Raw genomic sequence first — 12,824 nt, forward strand, 5'->3', positions numbered from 1 at the left:
AATATTCTTTGTTGAACTGGATCTGTATGAATCCTTTATTGAAAAGCAAAATAAAAATACCAGCAAAGTCTCATTACTTCTGACAAAAAGAGACTCAGGGCTACTCCCCAACTTGTACTCTACACGTACTCATCAGGGGTCCTCCAGGCTGACATGATGTTTTTGAATTATTTCTTCTTGTAAAATAAACTATTAAACGCTATTCTGTTCAACTATTAAATCATAGAATACTATATAAGTAATAGTGGTCTTGGCCACAGCTGCCCATTTTGCAGACCACGTAGGTTGCGCAAGGAGATGGGAAGTTCGTGTTGTCATGCGTTGGGGAGGACCTACAGGGCCTCTGGACCCCACCCTGGCCAGCCCCAGAAGGTTGCGATTGGACCAGGGGCAGCAATGGGAGCGGGCTCTAGGAGGAGTGAATTTCCCAGGCAGGACGGGCATGCTCCAGCTGTGGGATACTCCTGCTTAAACCACTAATTTCGTCACGTGTAATTGATCAGCAGTGTATGGTTAATACACACACTCCCTAGAATACTACCTCATCATTTACCCCTTACCACTTACAATAGCCTTCTAGCCCAGAATTGCAGGATACTGCTAGCGTGGTTTGAGTTGGTTTGTTAGAAGCAAAAAAGGTGTTTGGTTCTTTAGATAAACTGGAAAAAAAAAAAACTAAGAACAATGACTAAAAGTTGCTTTTACATAGAAATCAAATACGTGGCAAACAGACCCATTCACCTGTACTGTGAGGAAAGGAAGGTGGACTGGAGCAAAAATTTAGAGCAGTGCCTAGGGGAAAGCTACAGTATCTGATACAGATATATATATGTAGTCGAAATCAACAGTGCTTCATATAAGAATCAAGTCTGCTTTTTTTAGATGCGGTGAGTTTTTCACTGTAAAGAAAAATCACCCCACCTTCCCAAGATATTTACATGTGTACGGTCAGAAAAGCCAGCTAAAATAGGAAATGTTTAACTGCCATGAGTAAGTATATAATGAGATCTTTTTAATTAATATCAGAATATCTTAAAGTAATAATGAGTGTCTTGTTCTTTTTTTTATTTATTGGAATGGAAGTGATATAGTCTGAAGATGATTAGGAGAAGGATGATGCTTGCCTAATTCTTAAGGAAATATTCTCTTCTGCTGGGATGATGTGTTTGAAGTACACACGCATTCCCACTAGAGGGGGGTCAGCTCAGCCCAGGTTGTAATGCATTTTGGCTTTTTTTGTTTTTTTGAAACTCAGCATGAGGAAAACCTCATGTTGTCCCACATCTTTTTTCAGTACTTTGTGTTGTGTGTCTTACGGTGTCAGCAGTTACTTGTCTCGTACTCAACTGCCTTTTATACAAAGAAGTGAAAATCGAAATGAATGGACTAACACAGTAGTATGCTGCTAAACACAGTGGTAACGAGGAATATAGAGGATGTTTCATTGCATCATGTGCAAGGTGAGAACAATTATTTATCAAAGAAGTGGTATGATCATTCTTGGAAAAGCAGAAGTGGTGTTATCAGACCTGCTCAATAACATTTTTAATTAGAATTGTTATCTATACTAGCTTCACTCCAAACCATTTTACTGTCTCTCTGAGCCTTATATTTCTAAGCATAAAAGAAAATATTTCTATATGTGAAAGAGACTAAGAGTATGTTACACCAGCTTGAACTTCTGCTTTACTCTTTGATGTCACAGTTTGTTTGTCTTTTCAGTTTCTTGGTGAAAAGAAGGAGGATTGAATTTCATATGTGTGCTGGTCATTGTGCCATGTTAATTCATGTATTTTGGGACTATGGCAATCATAAGCATTCTCTTGGCCACAAGCAAGCGGGAGCTTCATTAGCGTGGGCCAGTTGCTGACGATACAGCTGTGCTCTACAGTGAAGGTCTGCCATGGTGAGGTGGCCTCATGGTGAGGTGCAGATGAGACAGAGCGCAAAGAAAAGACACTCTGCCTGATCTGTGCTGGGTCGTGCAGGGGTTCTGTGCGATCCCCTCCATATTGTGCTCCTGTAGCTGGTAGTGTTGAAGGAGCACAGGGCAGAGGACAGGCAGCCCTGGACAGGTTCAGTGGGGCCATCAGCCCAGCTGAGGCCCTTGGGAAGGAGAGGAAGGAAGAAAGGACAGCACGGTCAGGGAGGTAGAGTGTACTGAGACTGGCAAGGCATCAGCAACCCTGGTGAATTCAAGGAGGGAGTCAGAGAAGGACCTATTGACACAAGCAAGGCTCCATTTTTTCCTAAAGAATCTCCAGAATAGAAATGTAGCACGATTATTAGCATTCACTCTCTGCAACTACCTGAAAGGTAGAACAACTGAGGTTGCAGCAAAGTGGGGGTTGGCCTCTTCTCCTAGGCAGCTAACAATAGGACAGAAGGACATAGCCTCAGGCTGTGCCAGGGAAAGTTCAGGTTGGATGTCAGGAGGAATTTCTTCACTGAAAAGGTGGTCAGGCATTGGAATGGACCAGGAAGGTGGTGGAATCACTGTTCCTGGAGGTGTTCAAGAAATAACTGGATGTGGTGCTTCTGGTCTAGTGAACATGGTGGTGATTGGTCAAAGGTTGGACTCGATTGTCTTGAACATCTTTTCCAAGCTTTATGATTCTTTGTGTTTCTATGATTAATGAGTCTGGAAGCATGTGACTGGCATAATACTGGATAGAGAAAACTGAATGTGTTTGAACAAGGTTGTTCAAGTTTTGGGGTCTATCTAGTGGTAGTAGCTGTATGTCATACCAAAACAGTAAGCCGAATGAAAATGAGCATTCACACGTTAGATGGGTAACCACATTAACCCTAACAGAGATGCTTCTGATAGTGAATGACTTTTTACAGAAGCCACCTGAGCATTTGAGTAGGGCACTGTATTGTGACAAGCAGTCATACCGTTATTTCCGATCCAATGGCTGATTATTCTTTTTGGCCCTGGGCAAGTCACTTAACCCTCTGTCTGTTTCTTCATCTGTAAAATATATTATGGATATTTATCAGTCTCACCAGGACTGATTGTTTAATATTTATAAAGTGCCTAAAGGATTAGTGGCTTAATATAAGGAGCTAATACATATCATATCATTTTAGATTGATTTTATTTACTTGGATTTTTTTTTGTACCTCCTATCGAATGAGATGCTATTTTGTAGCCTCTTACTGCCATTCCTAATTAGCTGGACAGGTCACAATTGGGTAACTTCAGGTTCATTTTCTTAATTTATTCCTAGTTCCTATAAATGCTTTATCTCCCTCCCCCTTTTCCTTTTTTGCCTCCCTTTTTTAACTTAAAGATGAAAGAATACCATATGTTGCTAGATCATGACATAAATATATTTAAGTGCTTCCATCATTGTTAGTTTATCAGCCTTTCCATTATAAACCCTCTTGTTCAGGGGTTTATAACTCTAGCATTATAAAATGCTTCAGGCTGAAACTTCACATTCATTTTTTCCCTCTTGATTTGCTTTAAATCCTTCACTCTTCTTAAGTTAAACTGGAGATTAGATACATTAGTTATAGTTATACTAGTTGTATAAATTATAATGCAACAGTAGGCATTTTAAATAGGATGTAAATCAGAGAAATAGAGAATTTCCTAGTTGTTAAACTCTGAGCCTGGGAGTAGAGATCCAGGATTCTTTTCATGAGTGTGTCCCTGGCTTGGCACATGACTACTAAGAAATTATTTAACCTCTTCTGCCTCACTCTTCTCTCTGTATATTGGGATGATGACATTTCTGACTTCACTGGTGTATTGGGAAGCTTAATTAATTAGAATTCATAAAAGCACCGAGATTCTCAGGTGAAAGGTGCTGAAGTGTGAAGTAGTTTTAGGGAGTCTAATGAAAAATCAGTGTGCCTGCTTTTCTGTGTCTATTCCTGTTGTCGCAGATTAGCACATATCAACTCTTAGAGCTGTGCTGTGTGTGGCAACCAGCAAGGAGTTTCATCTGGAACACCTCTCAATGACCTGGCAGCTTGCTTTTCTCAGGTTTTCAGATATTCAGTGAATCTCTCAGGCAGCTAGTGTTGTTCTTTGCCTGGGCAGTTTGTGTTCCCTGAGCTCTACAGTTTTCAAAGAATTCTCTATGCTCAAGACAGGACAGGAGCTTGCAAGCGAGACCTCAGCTGCAGAGTTTGCTGTTAGTGCTGTTCGACTTGGTGCTGGTGCAGGAGTACCCAGCCTGGTTAGAAGATAACAAGAGGGGAAGAGTTCAGGTGTTTCCAGCCTTTTTTTACAAGGACTTACCGTGACAGATCACTCTGGTTGTGCTCAGGCAGCTTTTTGGTGTAGTCAAAACTCCATATGGAGAAAAATGTTCATCTGTAATACAGCAAATTCTGGGACACTGACTGATAATCTTTATGTCATAAATTTATGTGGAGAACCTTGTTAATGTCACGAGGGATGCTTTCTGAGTTTCCTCACTTGGGGATTTCTGTTGTCAGCTATTAGTTTAGCACATCGTATCCTATGTAGGTTTCCTAGGGTTAACCTAGACTGGCATCTTCATTTACGGATTTCTTCTTTACCTGATCTGTGGTGCTGTGCTCAGGAGAGAGAGATTCTTGGTGGTGGCTAAATTTGAAATTATCTTTCTCCTTATAATTTCAGGTTGAAGTCTTGGCCTCCGAGGATGCTACATTTGGACACAAGGTGTGTAGTTTGGTGCAGTTTTGTTATGTAGGTCCCAACAATATGGGTTGTCGGATGTGATGCCACAGAAAATGAGAGTTTTCAGCCTGAGAATTGAGGGTCCTGTGACTTGCATCCGCATCCATCAATTCAGAAACTCCCTTATGTGTGGTAATCTGAGAATGGCACACAGGCTGTCTTAATCCTGTTTAAGACCTGTGAGCAAGTTTTACTTGCAGAAACCCATGTGGAAATATGGAACATCAGCTTAGCAGTAATTATTAAGATTGGACTTGCCCGAATGCTGGATTTGTTCTTGTTCCATAGATTTGCAACTGAAAAATTGTAGTTGTTGTCTGCTTTGCAGTCTGCTGAGTAAACCACTTTGTTCAGGTCCTTTTTCACAGTGCATCCCAAGTAGAAAGTACATTGAACAGCTGCATCACCCTGCGTTCAGTTGTAGATCAGTGTGTGGCATGCAGTGTGCCTGTTGGAGAGACTGCTTCAGACGTGCTCTGCTAAATGGATGGGCAGTGTCCTAGTTAGAGCTCAGGTTTCTTTGGCCAGTGAGCATTATGGTCACGACCACTGTTTTAATTGAGCAGATGATTTTAAGCAGGGCAGATTGTGTGTAGGCTATATCTAGTTAGCTAGGAAGAGAGCGGATGGGGAGGAGAAGAAGGAGATTGTAGGAACAGTAAGCTAAATCATGACAATGAAGTTTCCTGCTTCGAAGGCCCACATGTTGTGATGCTACTGTAGGTGAGAAGAAAGCAATGCTATTACTATTAAGGTAAAAAAAGGCAAGAAAATAATAAATAAGTTCTCCAGGTTTATTTGGAATACAATAAATAAAATTAAGCAGCAGGGGAAAAAAAGCACTTTAAAAGCACCTGAGTATTCGTGATGCCAGAATTTACATTGTATCGGTATTGTACATTTTAATGTTGATATGTGATAAAGTGATTTAAATAAATTCTTAAAAAACAGAGCTACTCCAGTATTATTTGAAGTATATAACATATGGTAGTCTGCAGTATTTTCTGATTTTTATTTAATACCCAGCATGCATACAAAATATTCATTGAATATTTAATAAACCTGGAGGGTCAGCTCTTGTGAACTCATCTCCATAATCCTTCAGACTATGTGAGTAAACAGAAATATTACTAATGATTATTGTAGCCAATCACCCTTAAAACTAAAAGACTGTGGAGGAGGCTTCTAATTCTTTTTCATGGCTAGACTTACAAGGTGTTTTTATGTCTTATAGTCATCTTGATGGACATCCTTTGAAATTCCTTTTTACTACCGAAAGTTTTAAGAATTTTCTGTTGCTAAGCTTTAGTTTTAGAAAACAGAATCGGCACTGTTGCCAACTCATAACATCATCTTCCAGAGTCCTAAGCAACTTTTTTCTAAGATTCATCTTTGGAACCAACAGGGTCTTTTTAAGTCTCTTAAAATAGTAGCTTTCTATTATATAGTGAACTGTGTATGCCTAGGAATGTCATGTACTTTTTATCAGTCAAGAAGAAGGTAAATGTATCATCCTAAATTTGTTAATCTGAGAATTCATTTTTGCTGTCTATTTAGACATGCTGTGAAAGTATTTTCTCCCCTCCTCTCCCCTAAGAAATGCTTCCCTCACTGTCTGTCTCACTGACAAATAAATATTAGTGTCTCTGTTACATTAACAGATGAGTTGGTATGCCTGCAGAGAATATGTATAAGGACAATTTTTTAAATGAAAAATAGTTCATTTTATAAATTAGAACCTAAGCTGAATACCAGATAACATAGTTGAGAAGAGTGTAAGGTTAAAAGTTTGCACGATACAATGTTTTCCTTGGTACCTGCTTTTAGCCTGAATTTTCCTCCAGGGCTACTGCAGACTGTTGAGAGGAGCTATCTTTTTTGGATTTTTTGGTGTAGCATATGCCTCAGTTTGAAACATTGTAGGACCCCTCTGTATCCATGATCAGAAGCATAATTTGCTGCAGGGGATGACTCCTCCTTTGACTACATCTATTCCACCTATCCTTAGACACTTGCCACTTTTAGGCTTGATGACAGGCTCTGTTGCCTGTAGATACATAGAAGAATGCTGTTTTTTTTAAAAAAGGTTATTTCTAGAGTGGTGAAAGAACTTGCAATGTTATTTGTTATTCTTAAATTCTCCATGATTTCAGTCTCATGGTAGATACGCATACTTGCAGGAAATGGGAGTGTTTCCCAGGAAAAGGTTCTGAATGAGATGTCAGAACATTGTTCAGCTTCACTGTAGTAATCATCGGAGAAGTGAAGGTCTGACTGATGTAGTCTGCCCCTTAAATGTTGAGTCTTCAGTTATGATGATCATCATCAAAAGTGTGTGTAGAAATCAGCTACAAGATGCTTTTGATGTAAGTTATGCATATTGATTTGGACAAAACAATTCTTATTTTAGAAAATAAAACTAAAAGCAATTGTGTTGCACTGCCAAAATATCCACAGAATAGGCATCTTGAAGTACCAAATCCTATCTTTACTCCATGGAACAGGTGGAAATTGCAAACCATTAATAGTAGTCCTTAAAAATGTTTCCTCCATCTCATCTTTTCTGTAAGAAAACAGTCTTCCCCAAACAAATGTAGAATATAAGGCATTTGTTGGAATAAAAATGACATTTTAATGTGAACTTTTTTAATTTCCGTTTTGTACATGTGTGAGACCGGTACTTTTTAAAAGGCCGTGAAAATCTAAGCACGTTTTCAATCAGTTTAAATAAAAGTTGTTTTTTGATAAGTATAAAGATGTATAGATTTGACTGTATTGCTGTGCAAACCTTTCCTTTGCTTGAAGCAAGCAAACCCATTCAGCTTTCTTTGCAACTAATTTTCCAGAAGGAGGAAGCTGTTAGCGTGCTGTAACAGCTTTGTCGATGATGGTACATGTGGTGTTCAGTTTAATTTACACATGCATTTGTGTGTGTGTTTGAATGCATGTTTGTTTCTTAAAGCAAAAAAACCTTACAGCTTTTGACTGATCCTTCTGTTCCAATATATAGAAGGGTTATGTATGCACGGTTGCATATGGAGAGATTTAGGGGAGGTGACCATGGAGCAAATCGTGAACAGCTGATAGGTGATTTGGGACAGACTTAACAGTTATGCCTGGTTCATACAAATTCTGCTGAGGATAAAATTGTTATAATAATTATTTTTTTGGTATACATATATATATATATTAAAAAAAATAAGTGTCTTCAGAACTGTAGTCGGTGAGACATTAACATGAAGTAAGAGTGAATAGATGGAGTGGTATCTGCCCGAGTGTGCAGTCAACACAGGAATGTATTTCAAAGTTGTAAACTCCCTGAGTCCCATTACTCTTATTAAAGCCTAATGATGACATGTAAAATACTAACAGTACCAACTTATTTTGTGTTTATTTTAGCTGAGTGTGAAGATATATTTTATCAGATAGGACCAGTCAGTATTAGCAGATGGCAGAGAAAATTAGGAGGAATATAAAAACATGGAAAAAAAAAAAGAAAAAGAAATAAGGTGCACAGGGCCAATTTAAAGACCATGGCAATGAACAAATAAAAATAACAGTGTGTGAGTTTTTTAAATCCTCCTAAGACATTCAGATGCTCAATTTCCATTAGAACCTTTTAATCCCTGAGGTAGAATTGAAAATCTTAGTCTGAAAGGTTGGTTATGTTATAAAGATTTAATCCACATTTTATTGTTATAGGAGCCACATATCGCCATCAGTTGAAATTATAGTGTCGAACACAGTAGCACATACTCAAGACAAGCTGCAAATGGTGTCTGACCCTATCTAGAGAGTGAGATGCCTGACTTTTTAAATATTTGTGCTTGATTTACTCTCCTTTCCCTCCTTTCCCTAAGGCTTTTACTGTCAGCATCTACCTGACCCAAATAGTGTAGAGCAGAGGAGGCTTCATTCAGTTGAGCCAGGTGAGATCATCTTGTCCACGTGTCTCGACCTGTCTGGACCTGCAGAGTGCCATAAACTGTGTTTGCAGTGACGGCCGCAGAGCCCGCCTACCGCAGCTAATGCTGAGGTGCAGTGATCCCAGCTTAGTGCTGCATTAATATAAATAAGTTTGTTAATGGCAGTCCAGCAGCTACATGTCAGAAGGCTCACAACTTTGTGCAACAGGAAAAGAGACACTTATGTTCCCACAGTGGGGGAGCTCCACCAAGAGCAGGACTCTCTTATTTGGTAGTGAGCTTTAATCCTTCCATTGTATGTCGTTTTAAGCTGTGTTGTGATGTAATTGGCTTAATCATTACTATTATGTTGCTTTGCACAAGTTAAGATTGTAATTTGACATATGGAAATAAATGGCAACTGGATTAGTGATTTGCAGGTGTCATTTAAAAACGGGGCAGGGAAGAAAGCCTTTCATATTTTGCAAGTGGCGTGTTTGCTAATGTACAGAGGGAGAATTAACCACAGAACTGCATCTCATGCTGTTTTGAAGTAGGAGCAAGCTTCACCTGTTCTTTTCTGGGACTGTGTGCTGCTAGGGACTGTGTGCTGCTAGGGTTGAGGAAAGAGAATCTCATTCCCGATGGATGTGTTCGCTATAGGAATGATTTTACGTTTCCTTTGCGGAAGACAAATACGGGAGTAAAGCTTTCTCTTTGATCGAGAAATCAGCATAATGGAGAGACAGCTCTATTTAAGAAATGCAGCAAGGGTGGCATTTCTGATGTGGATGTGTCTGTGTGGTGGAACTTCCAGCATTGTTCATGGAAGTAGATATATTTTTGTTTTATGACACAGCATAAAGTGGTGACCTTGTCTCCATAATTTAGTAACTCTGGAAGATGTTTAGAGAGTCTATTCCTAAGTCTTTTTAAGTATGAGCTGCTGGATTGCATTTTGAAATGCTCTTTCTCCAATACACGATACAGGGGTTTAAGAATCAAATGTACTCAGAACTAAAATATCTGGGGTTTTTTCCCTCTCAAACATGCATTTACTTGAGTTTATTAAGGTGGTTTCGGGTTTTTTGTGGGTTTTTTTTTTTTTTTTTGGAGGGGGGAGTATGTGCTTTTGGTGGAGGGGTGTTGCTTTCCTCCACCTTGCAAATGCTGCATTATTGCAACAATCAGCACATCGTGGTGCATCTTCTATAGTCCACTTATTTTCATGATCCCAGATAGTAGAAGTTCAAATCCCGAGGGGAAATTGAGCTGCACAGTGTAACTATGTGTCAGCTTCCTGGTTCCAAGCATAGGACATCAAAGAGAATACATTTGGTGGCTGAGTGAGTTACGGCTATGCAAACCTAGGAGGAAACTGTTGTTCTAGCAGTATCTGCAACACAGAACCCTTGAGCTATGAGATGGAGATGCCATGTGATAAAATTGAGAAAGCATGTTCTCAAGAGATTTTTTTTTCCCTTCTTATTTCTTTTAGAATTTGTGTTAGTTTGATTGCAATAAAATAGTGCTTACTTCGTGGGAAGAAGAAGAAAAGGAAGCCATTGAAGGAGAAGAAAAAAGTAGAGATTAAAAATTGTTCTCTTTTAACATTTGCCTTGCTTAAAACCATTTTCTTTTGTTGAAGACCCTAAGCAGCCTCTGCTCCTGCCATCTGGTGGTTACTAATAAAAGTTGCACCTTCAAAGCCAAATTAAATTGTTTTAAAGCCAATTAATCCTTTTCAGAAGAGGATGTTTTCAAGTGTCTGAATTATCTCTATCTTGATATGTTGACACCAGGAGTGTCTATATGTGTGCTTAGTATATGGGAAAATAGAGAGAAAGTAGTCCCCATTTACATCTGTCTTTGCGCTGTTGGCTAACGTAGGAATCTGGAGGTTGTAAATAAGTTTTTGGATTTGTTTCAGCTTAGGAAAAAAATAGATATTCATATTAGCCTCCAGTAAATTCTGTTTTGCTACTCACAGCAGAGTTAGGATTACGTTTCCCCAGTTCTGTTCACTTCTTTGTGGAGTTGTTTCATATGAGATGTTCAGATGACTAAAAGCATTTTCCAACCTTCTTTGAGTCATTGTTAAAGCTGTGTTTTTGGATTGCTGAAGTCTCCTGAGTGCCCTCTGTGCTGGGTGCTTTCTAAGAGTAGAGACATTATAGCAGGAAACAAGGTGCTCTTTTTATATTCTTAGGGACCCCTGATAGGTGTGTCAAAGTGTTTTGAGGTAGTTATGACTAAGTAGCAATAACCTGAATGTGTTTCTGCCTGAACCTGTGCATATCACTGCAATGTGATTTGGGACAATCCAAGAACAGGCGAAACGGAGAAATTGTGGTTGTGTGTTAGAAGTTTTATCTACGTAATCACTAGTTCTTTACGTCTGGTAAGTTTAGTCTCAATAAATATCTCTGATTTGTGGTGGTTTTTTCCCAATTATTTTTATAGAAATTAAGAGGTCCACACCAAGATATTTGTGGCCACAAGTTCATCTCAATCCATTGTACAGTCCCAGCTGTAGTCCAGCTTCATCCTGAGTGCTGCAGCTGTAGAGGAGTGTATCTAACCACCTTGAGTATGGAGGGTGATTCCAAACAGCACCTGCTTGTGGTGTCCCACTCCTCACAGCTTGCTCCTGCTTCCCATATGGAGAGGATTTTAAAGTTCTGTGGGAGGATGGAAAAAAAAAAATGCAGACTTCTTACAGGTTATGATGCCTCCTTGTGCAGTGGGTGGGTCTGGACAATTTCAAAACAATCTTGCATGAAGAAGAAAAGACGAAATTATACATAAAACAGGAAAAAGAAAAAACTGTGTTAGCTGAGAGCCCCCAGTTGTGAGAAAGTCAAGACAGGCTAGATAAATGATGTAATAAGAGTTGGTTCAGTGTGGAGTTTTCAGAAGCAGATGCGTATGCAATTCAAGGGAACTGCTTAGTATTTGCTCAAGTGATGTCTTTAAATTGGAGTTATGGAATGATTTGGGTTGGAAAGAACCTTAAAGATCATCTAGTTCCAACCCACTTGTCATGGGGCAGGGACACCTTTCAGTAGACCAGGTTGCTCAGAGCTCCATCCAACCTGGCCTTGAACACTCCAAGTGTTCACTCCACACTCAGAGATGGGACATCCTCTCTGGGCAACTTGTTCCAGTGCCTCATTACCCTCACAGTAAAGGCTTGTCAAGCAGTTTTGCTTTTCTGGTCAATTAGTATCCCTCTTCTATGCCAATTTAGGTTGCCACTATATTGAAATGAACTGCTGCAACCAGCTCTTGTGGCGGCAGCAAGCAGCAGCAGTTCATGCTTCCCCCTGCTGCTTTTATGAAGAGGTAGTCTGTAGTATGGTTTGCCCTTTACAAACTCCATGGAAATGTCAGAAGAGTGCAAAGTTTGATACTGCTTTCATGGTGGGAATATGCATCACCTCAAGGGTTTGAACTCACCATTTCACACCAGTTATTACATTGCAGCGATTTAAGTTACTACCAAAAAAAAAAAAAGAATTTATTTTCTCAGTCTTCCTTCTGTTACTCATTAAATTTTTAACTGGTGGGCGCACTTAGGCAGCCTGAGTCTGGTGTGCCTGAGCTGTCTGGCTGGGTGTGCTGCTCAGTGTCCTCCCTCGCTCAGCTGCCTCCTGTTGACATGTAACCGGGGGTGATGCTTACCTGATCAGGCGGGTCCTTTAGAGTTCTGTGTGGCCCCTTTGATTTATACTCCTGGTTTGAACTTTGAGGGAGTATCGGATTTACCAAGAAGTCATCTAACAATCGGAACACAAAGTTTGCTTGTAAATACCTGCACATTTTAAATAAATGTTGAGGCAGGTGGTCTGTTTGGGGGTGGGAAGAGGGCAGTTCAGAATATTTGCAGATAGTTTGCTGTTCCTCCTTGATGAGGAGAGCAGGTTAGACCAGATTTCTTTTTCTTTAAATTCTACCTGATTGCACAACTGGTGGGACCAGAACTATGCCCTCCAGCAACCAACCCCACCTTGCTACAGGAAGCCTGCTCAGATTCAGATTGCAGCTTAAAAAACAACAACAAAGCCTCCACAAATATTTATTTCTTTACAAAGCTGCTGTTAATTTGTTTGCCTTTTTTTTTCCTTGTGTAGCATTCTTTTTTAACAGCATGAAATACACATATAGAAAAAGATTCAGAATTCTGCTGTGTGGCTGCTTCCCCTGATTTCAGAACCAGCTTGTTAAAACTAATGCTA

The 12,824-nt window shown here is 39.6% G+C and overlaps 1 protein-coding gene across 9 annotated transcripts in view; it reads left to right on the forward strand.

The window, feature by feature from the left end:
• Positions 1 to 12,824, forward strand: part of ARID1B (AT-rich interaction domain 1B) — a 324,325-nt gene that overhangs the window by 176,400 nt on the left and 135,101 nt on the right. For 5 of the 9 annotated variants that reach the window (XM_064649203.1, XM_064649206.1, XM_064649209.1 and 2 more), the window contains one exon: positions 4,622 to 4,663. The exons of the other annotated variants lie outside the window; for them this stretch is intronic. In XM_064649203.1, the coding sequence (XP_064505273.1) occupies positions 4,622 to 4,663 (42 nt within the window). The remainder of the gene's footprint in view (positions 1 to 4,621; positions 4,664 to 12,824) is intronic. 9 annotated transcript variants of the gene reach the window in all.

Source organism: Pseudopipra pipra, chromosome 3 (assembly GCF_036250125.1).
Source record: "Pseudopipra pipra isolate bDixPip1 chromosome 3, bDixPip1.hap1, whole genome shotgun sequence".
NCBI classification, from domain to species: Eukaryota; Metazoa; Chordata; class Aves; order Passeriformes; family Pipridae; genus Pseudopipra; species Pseudopipra pipra.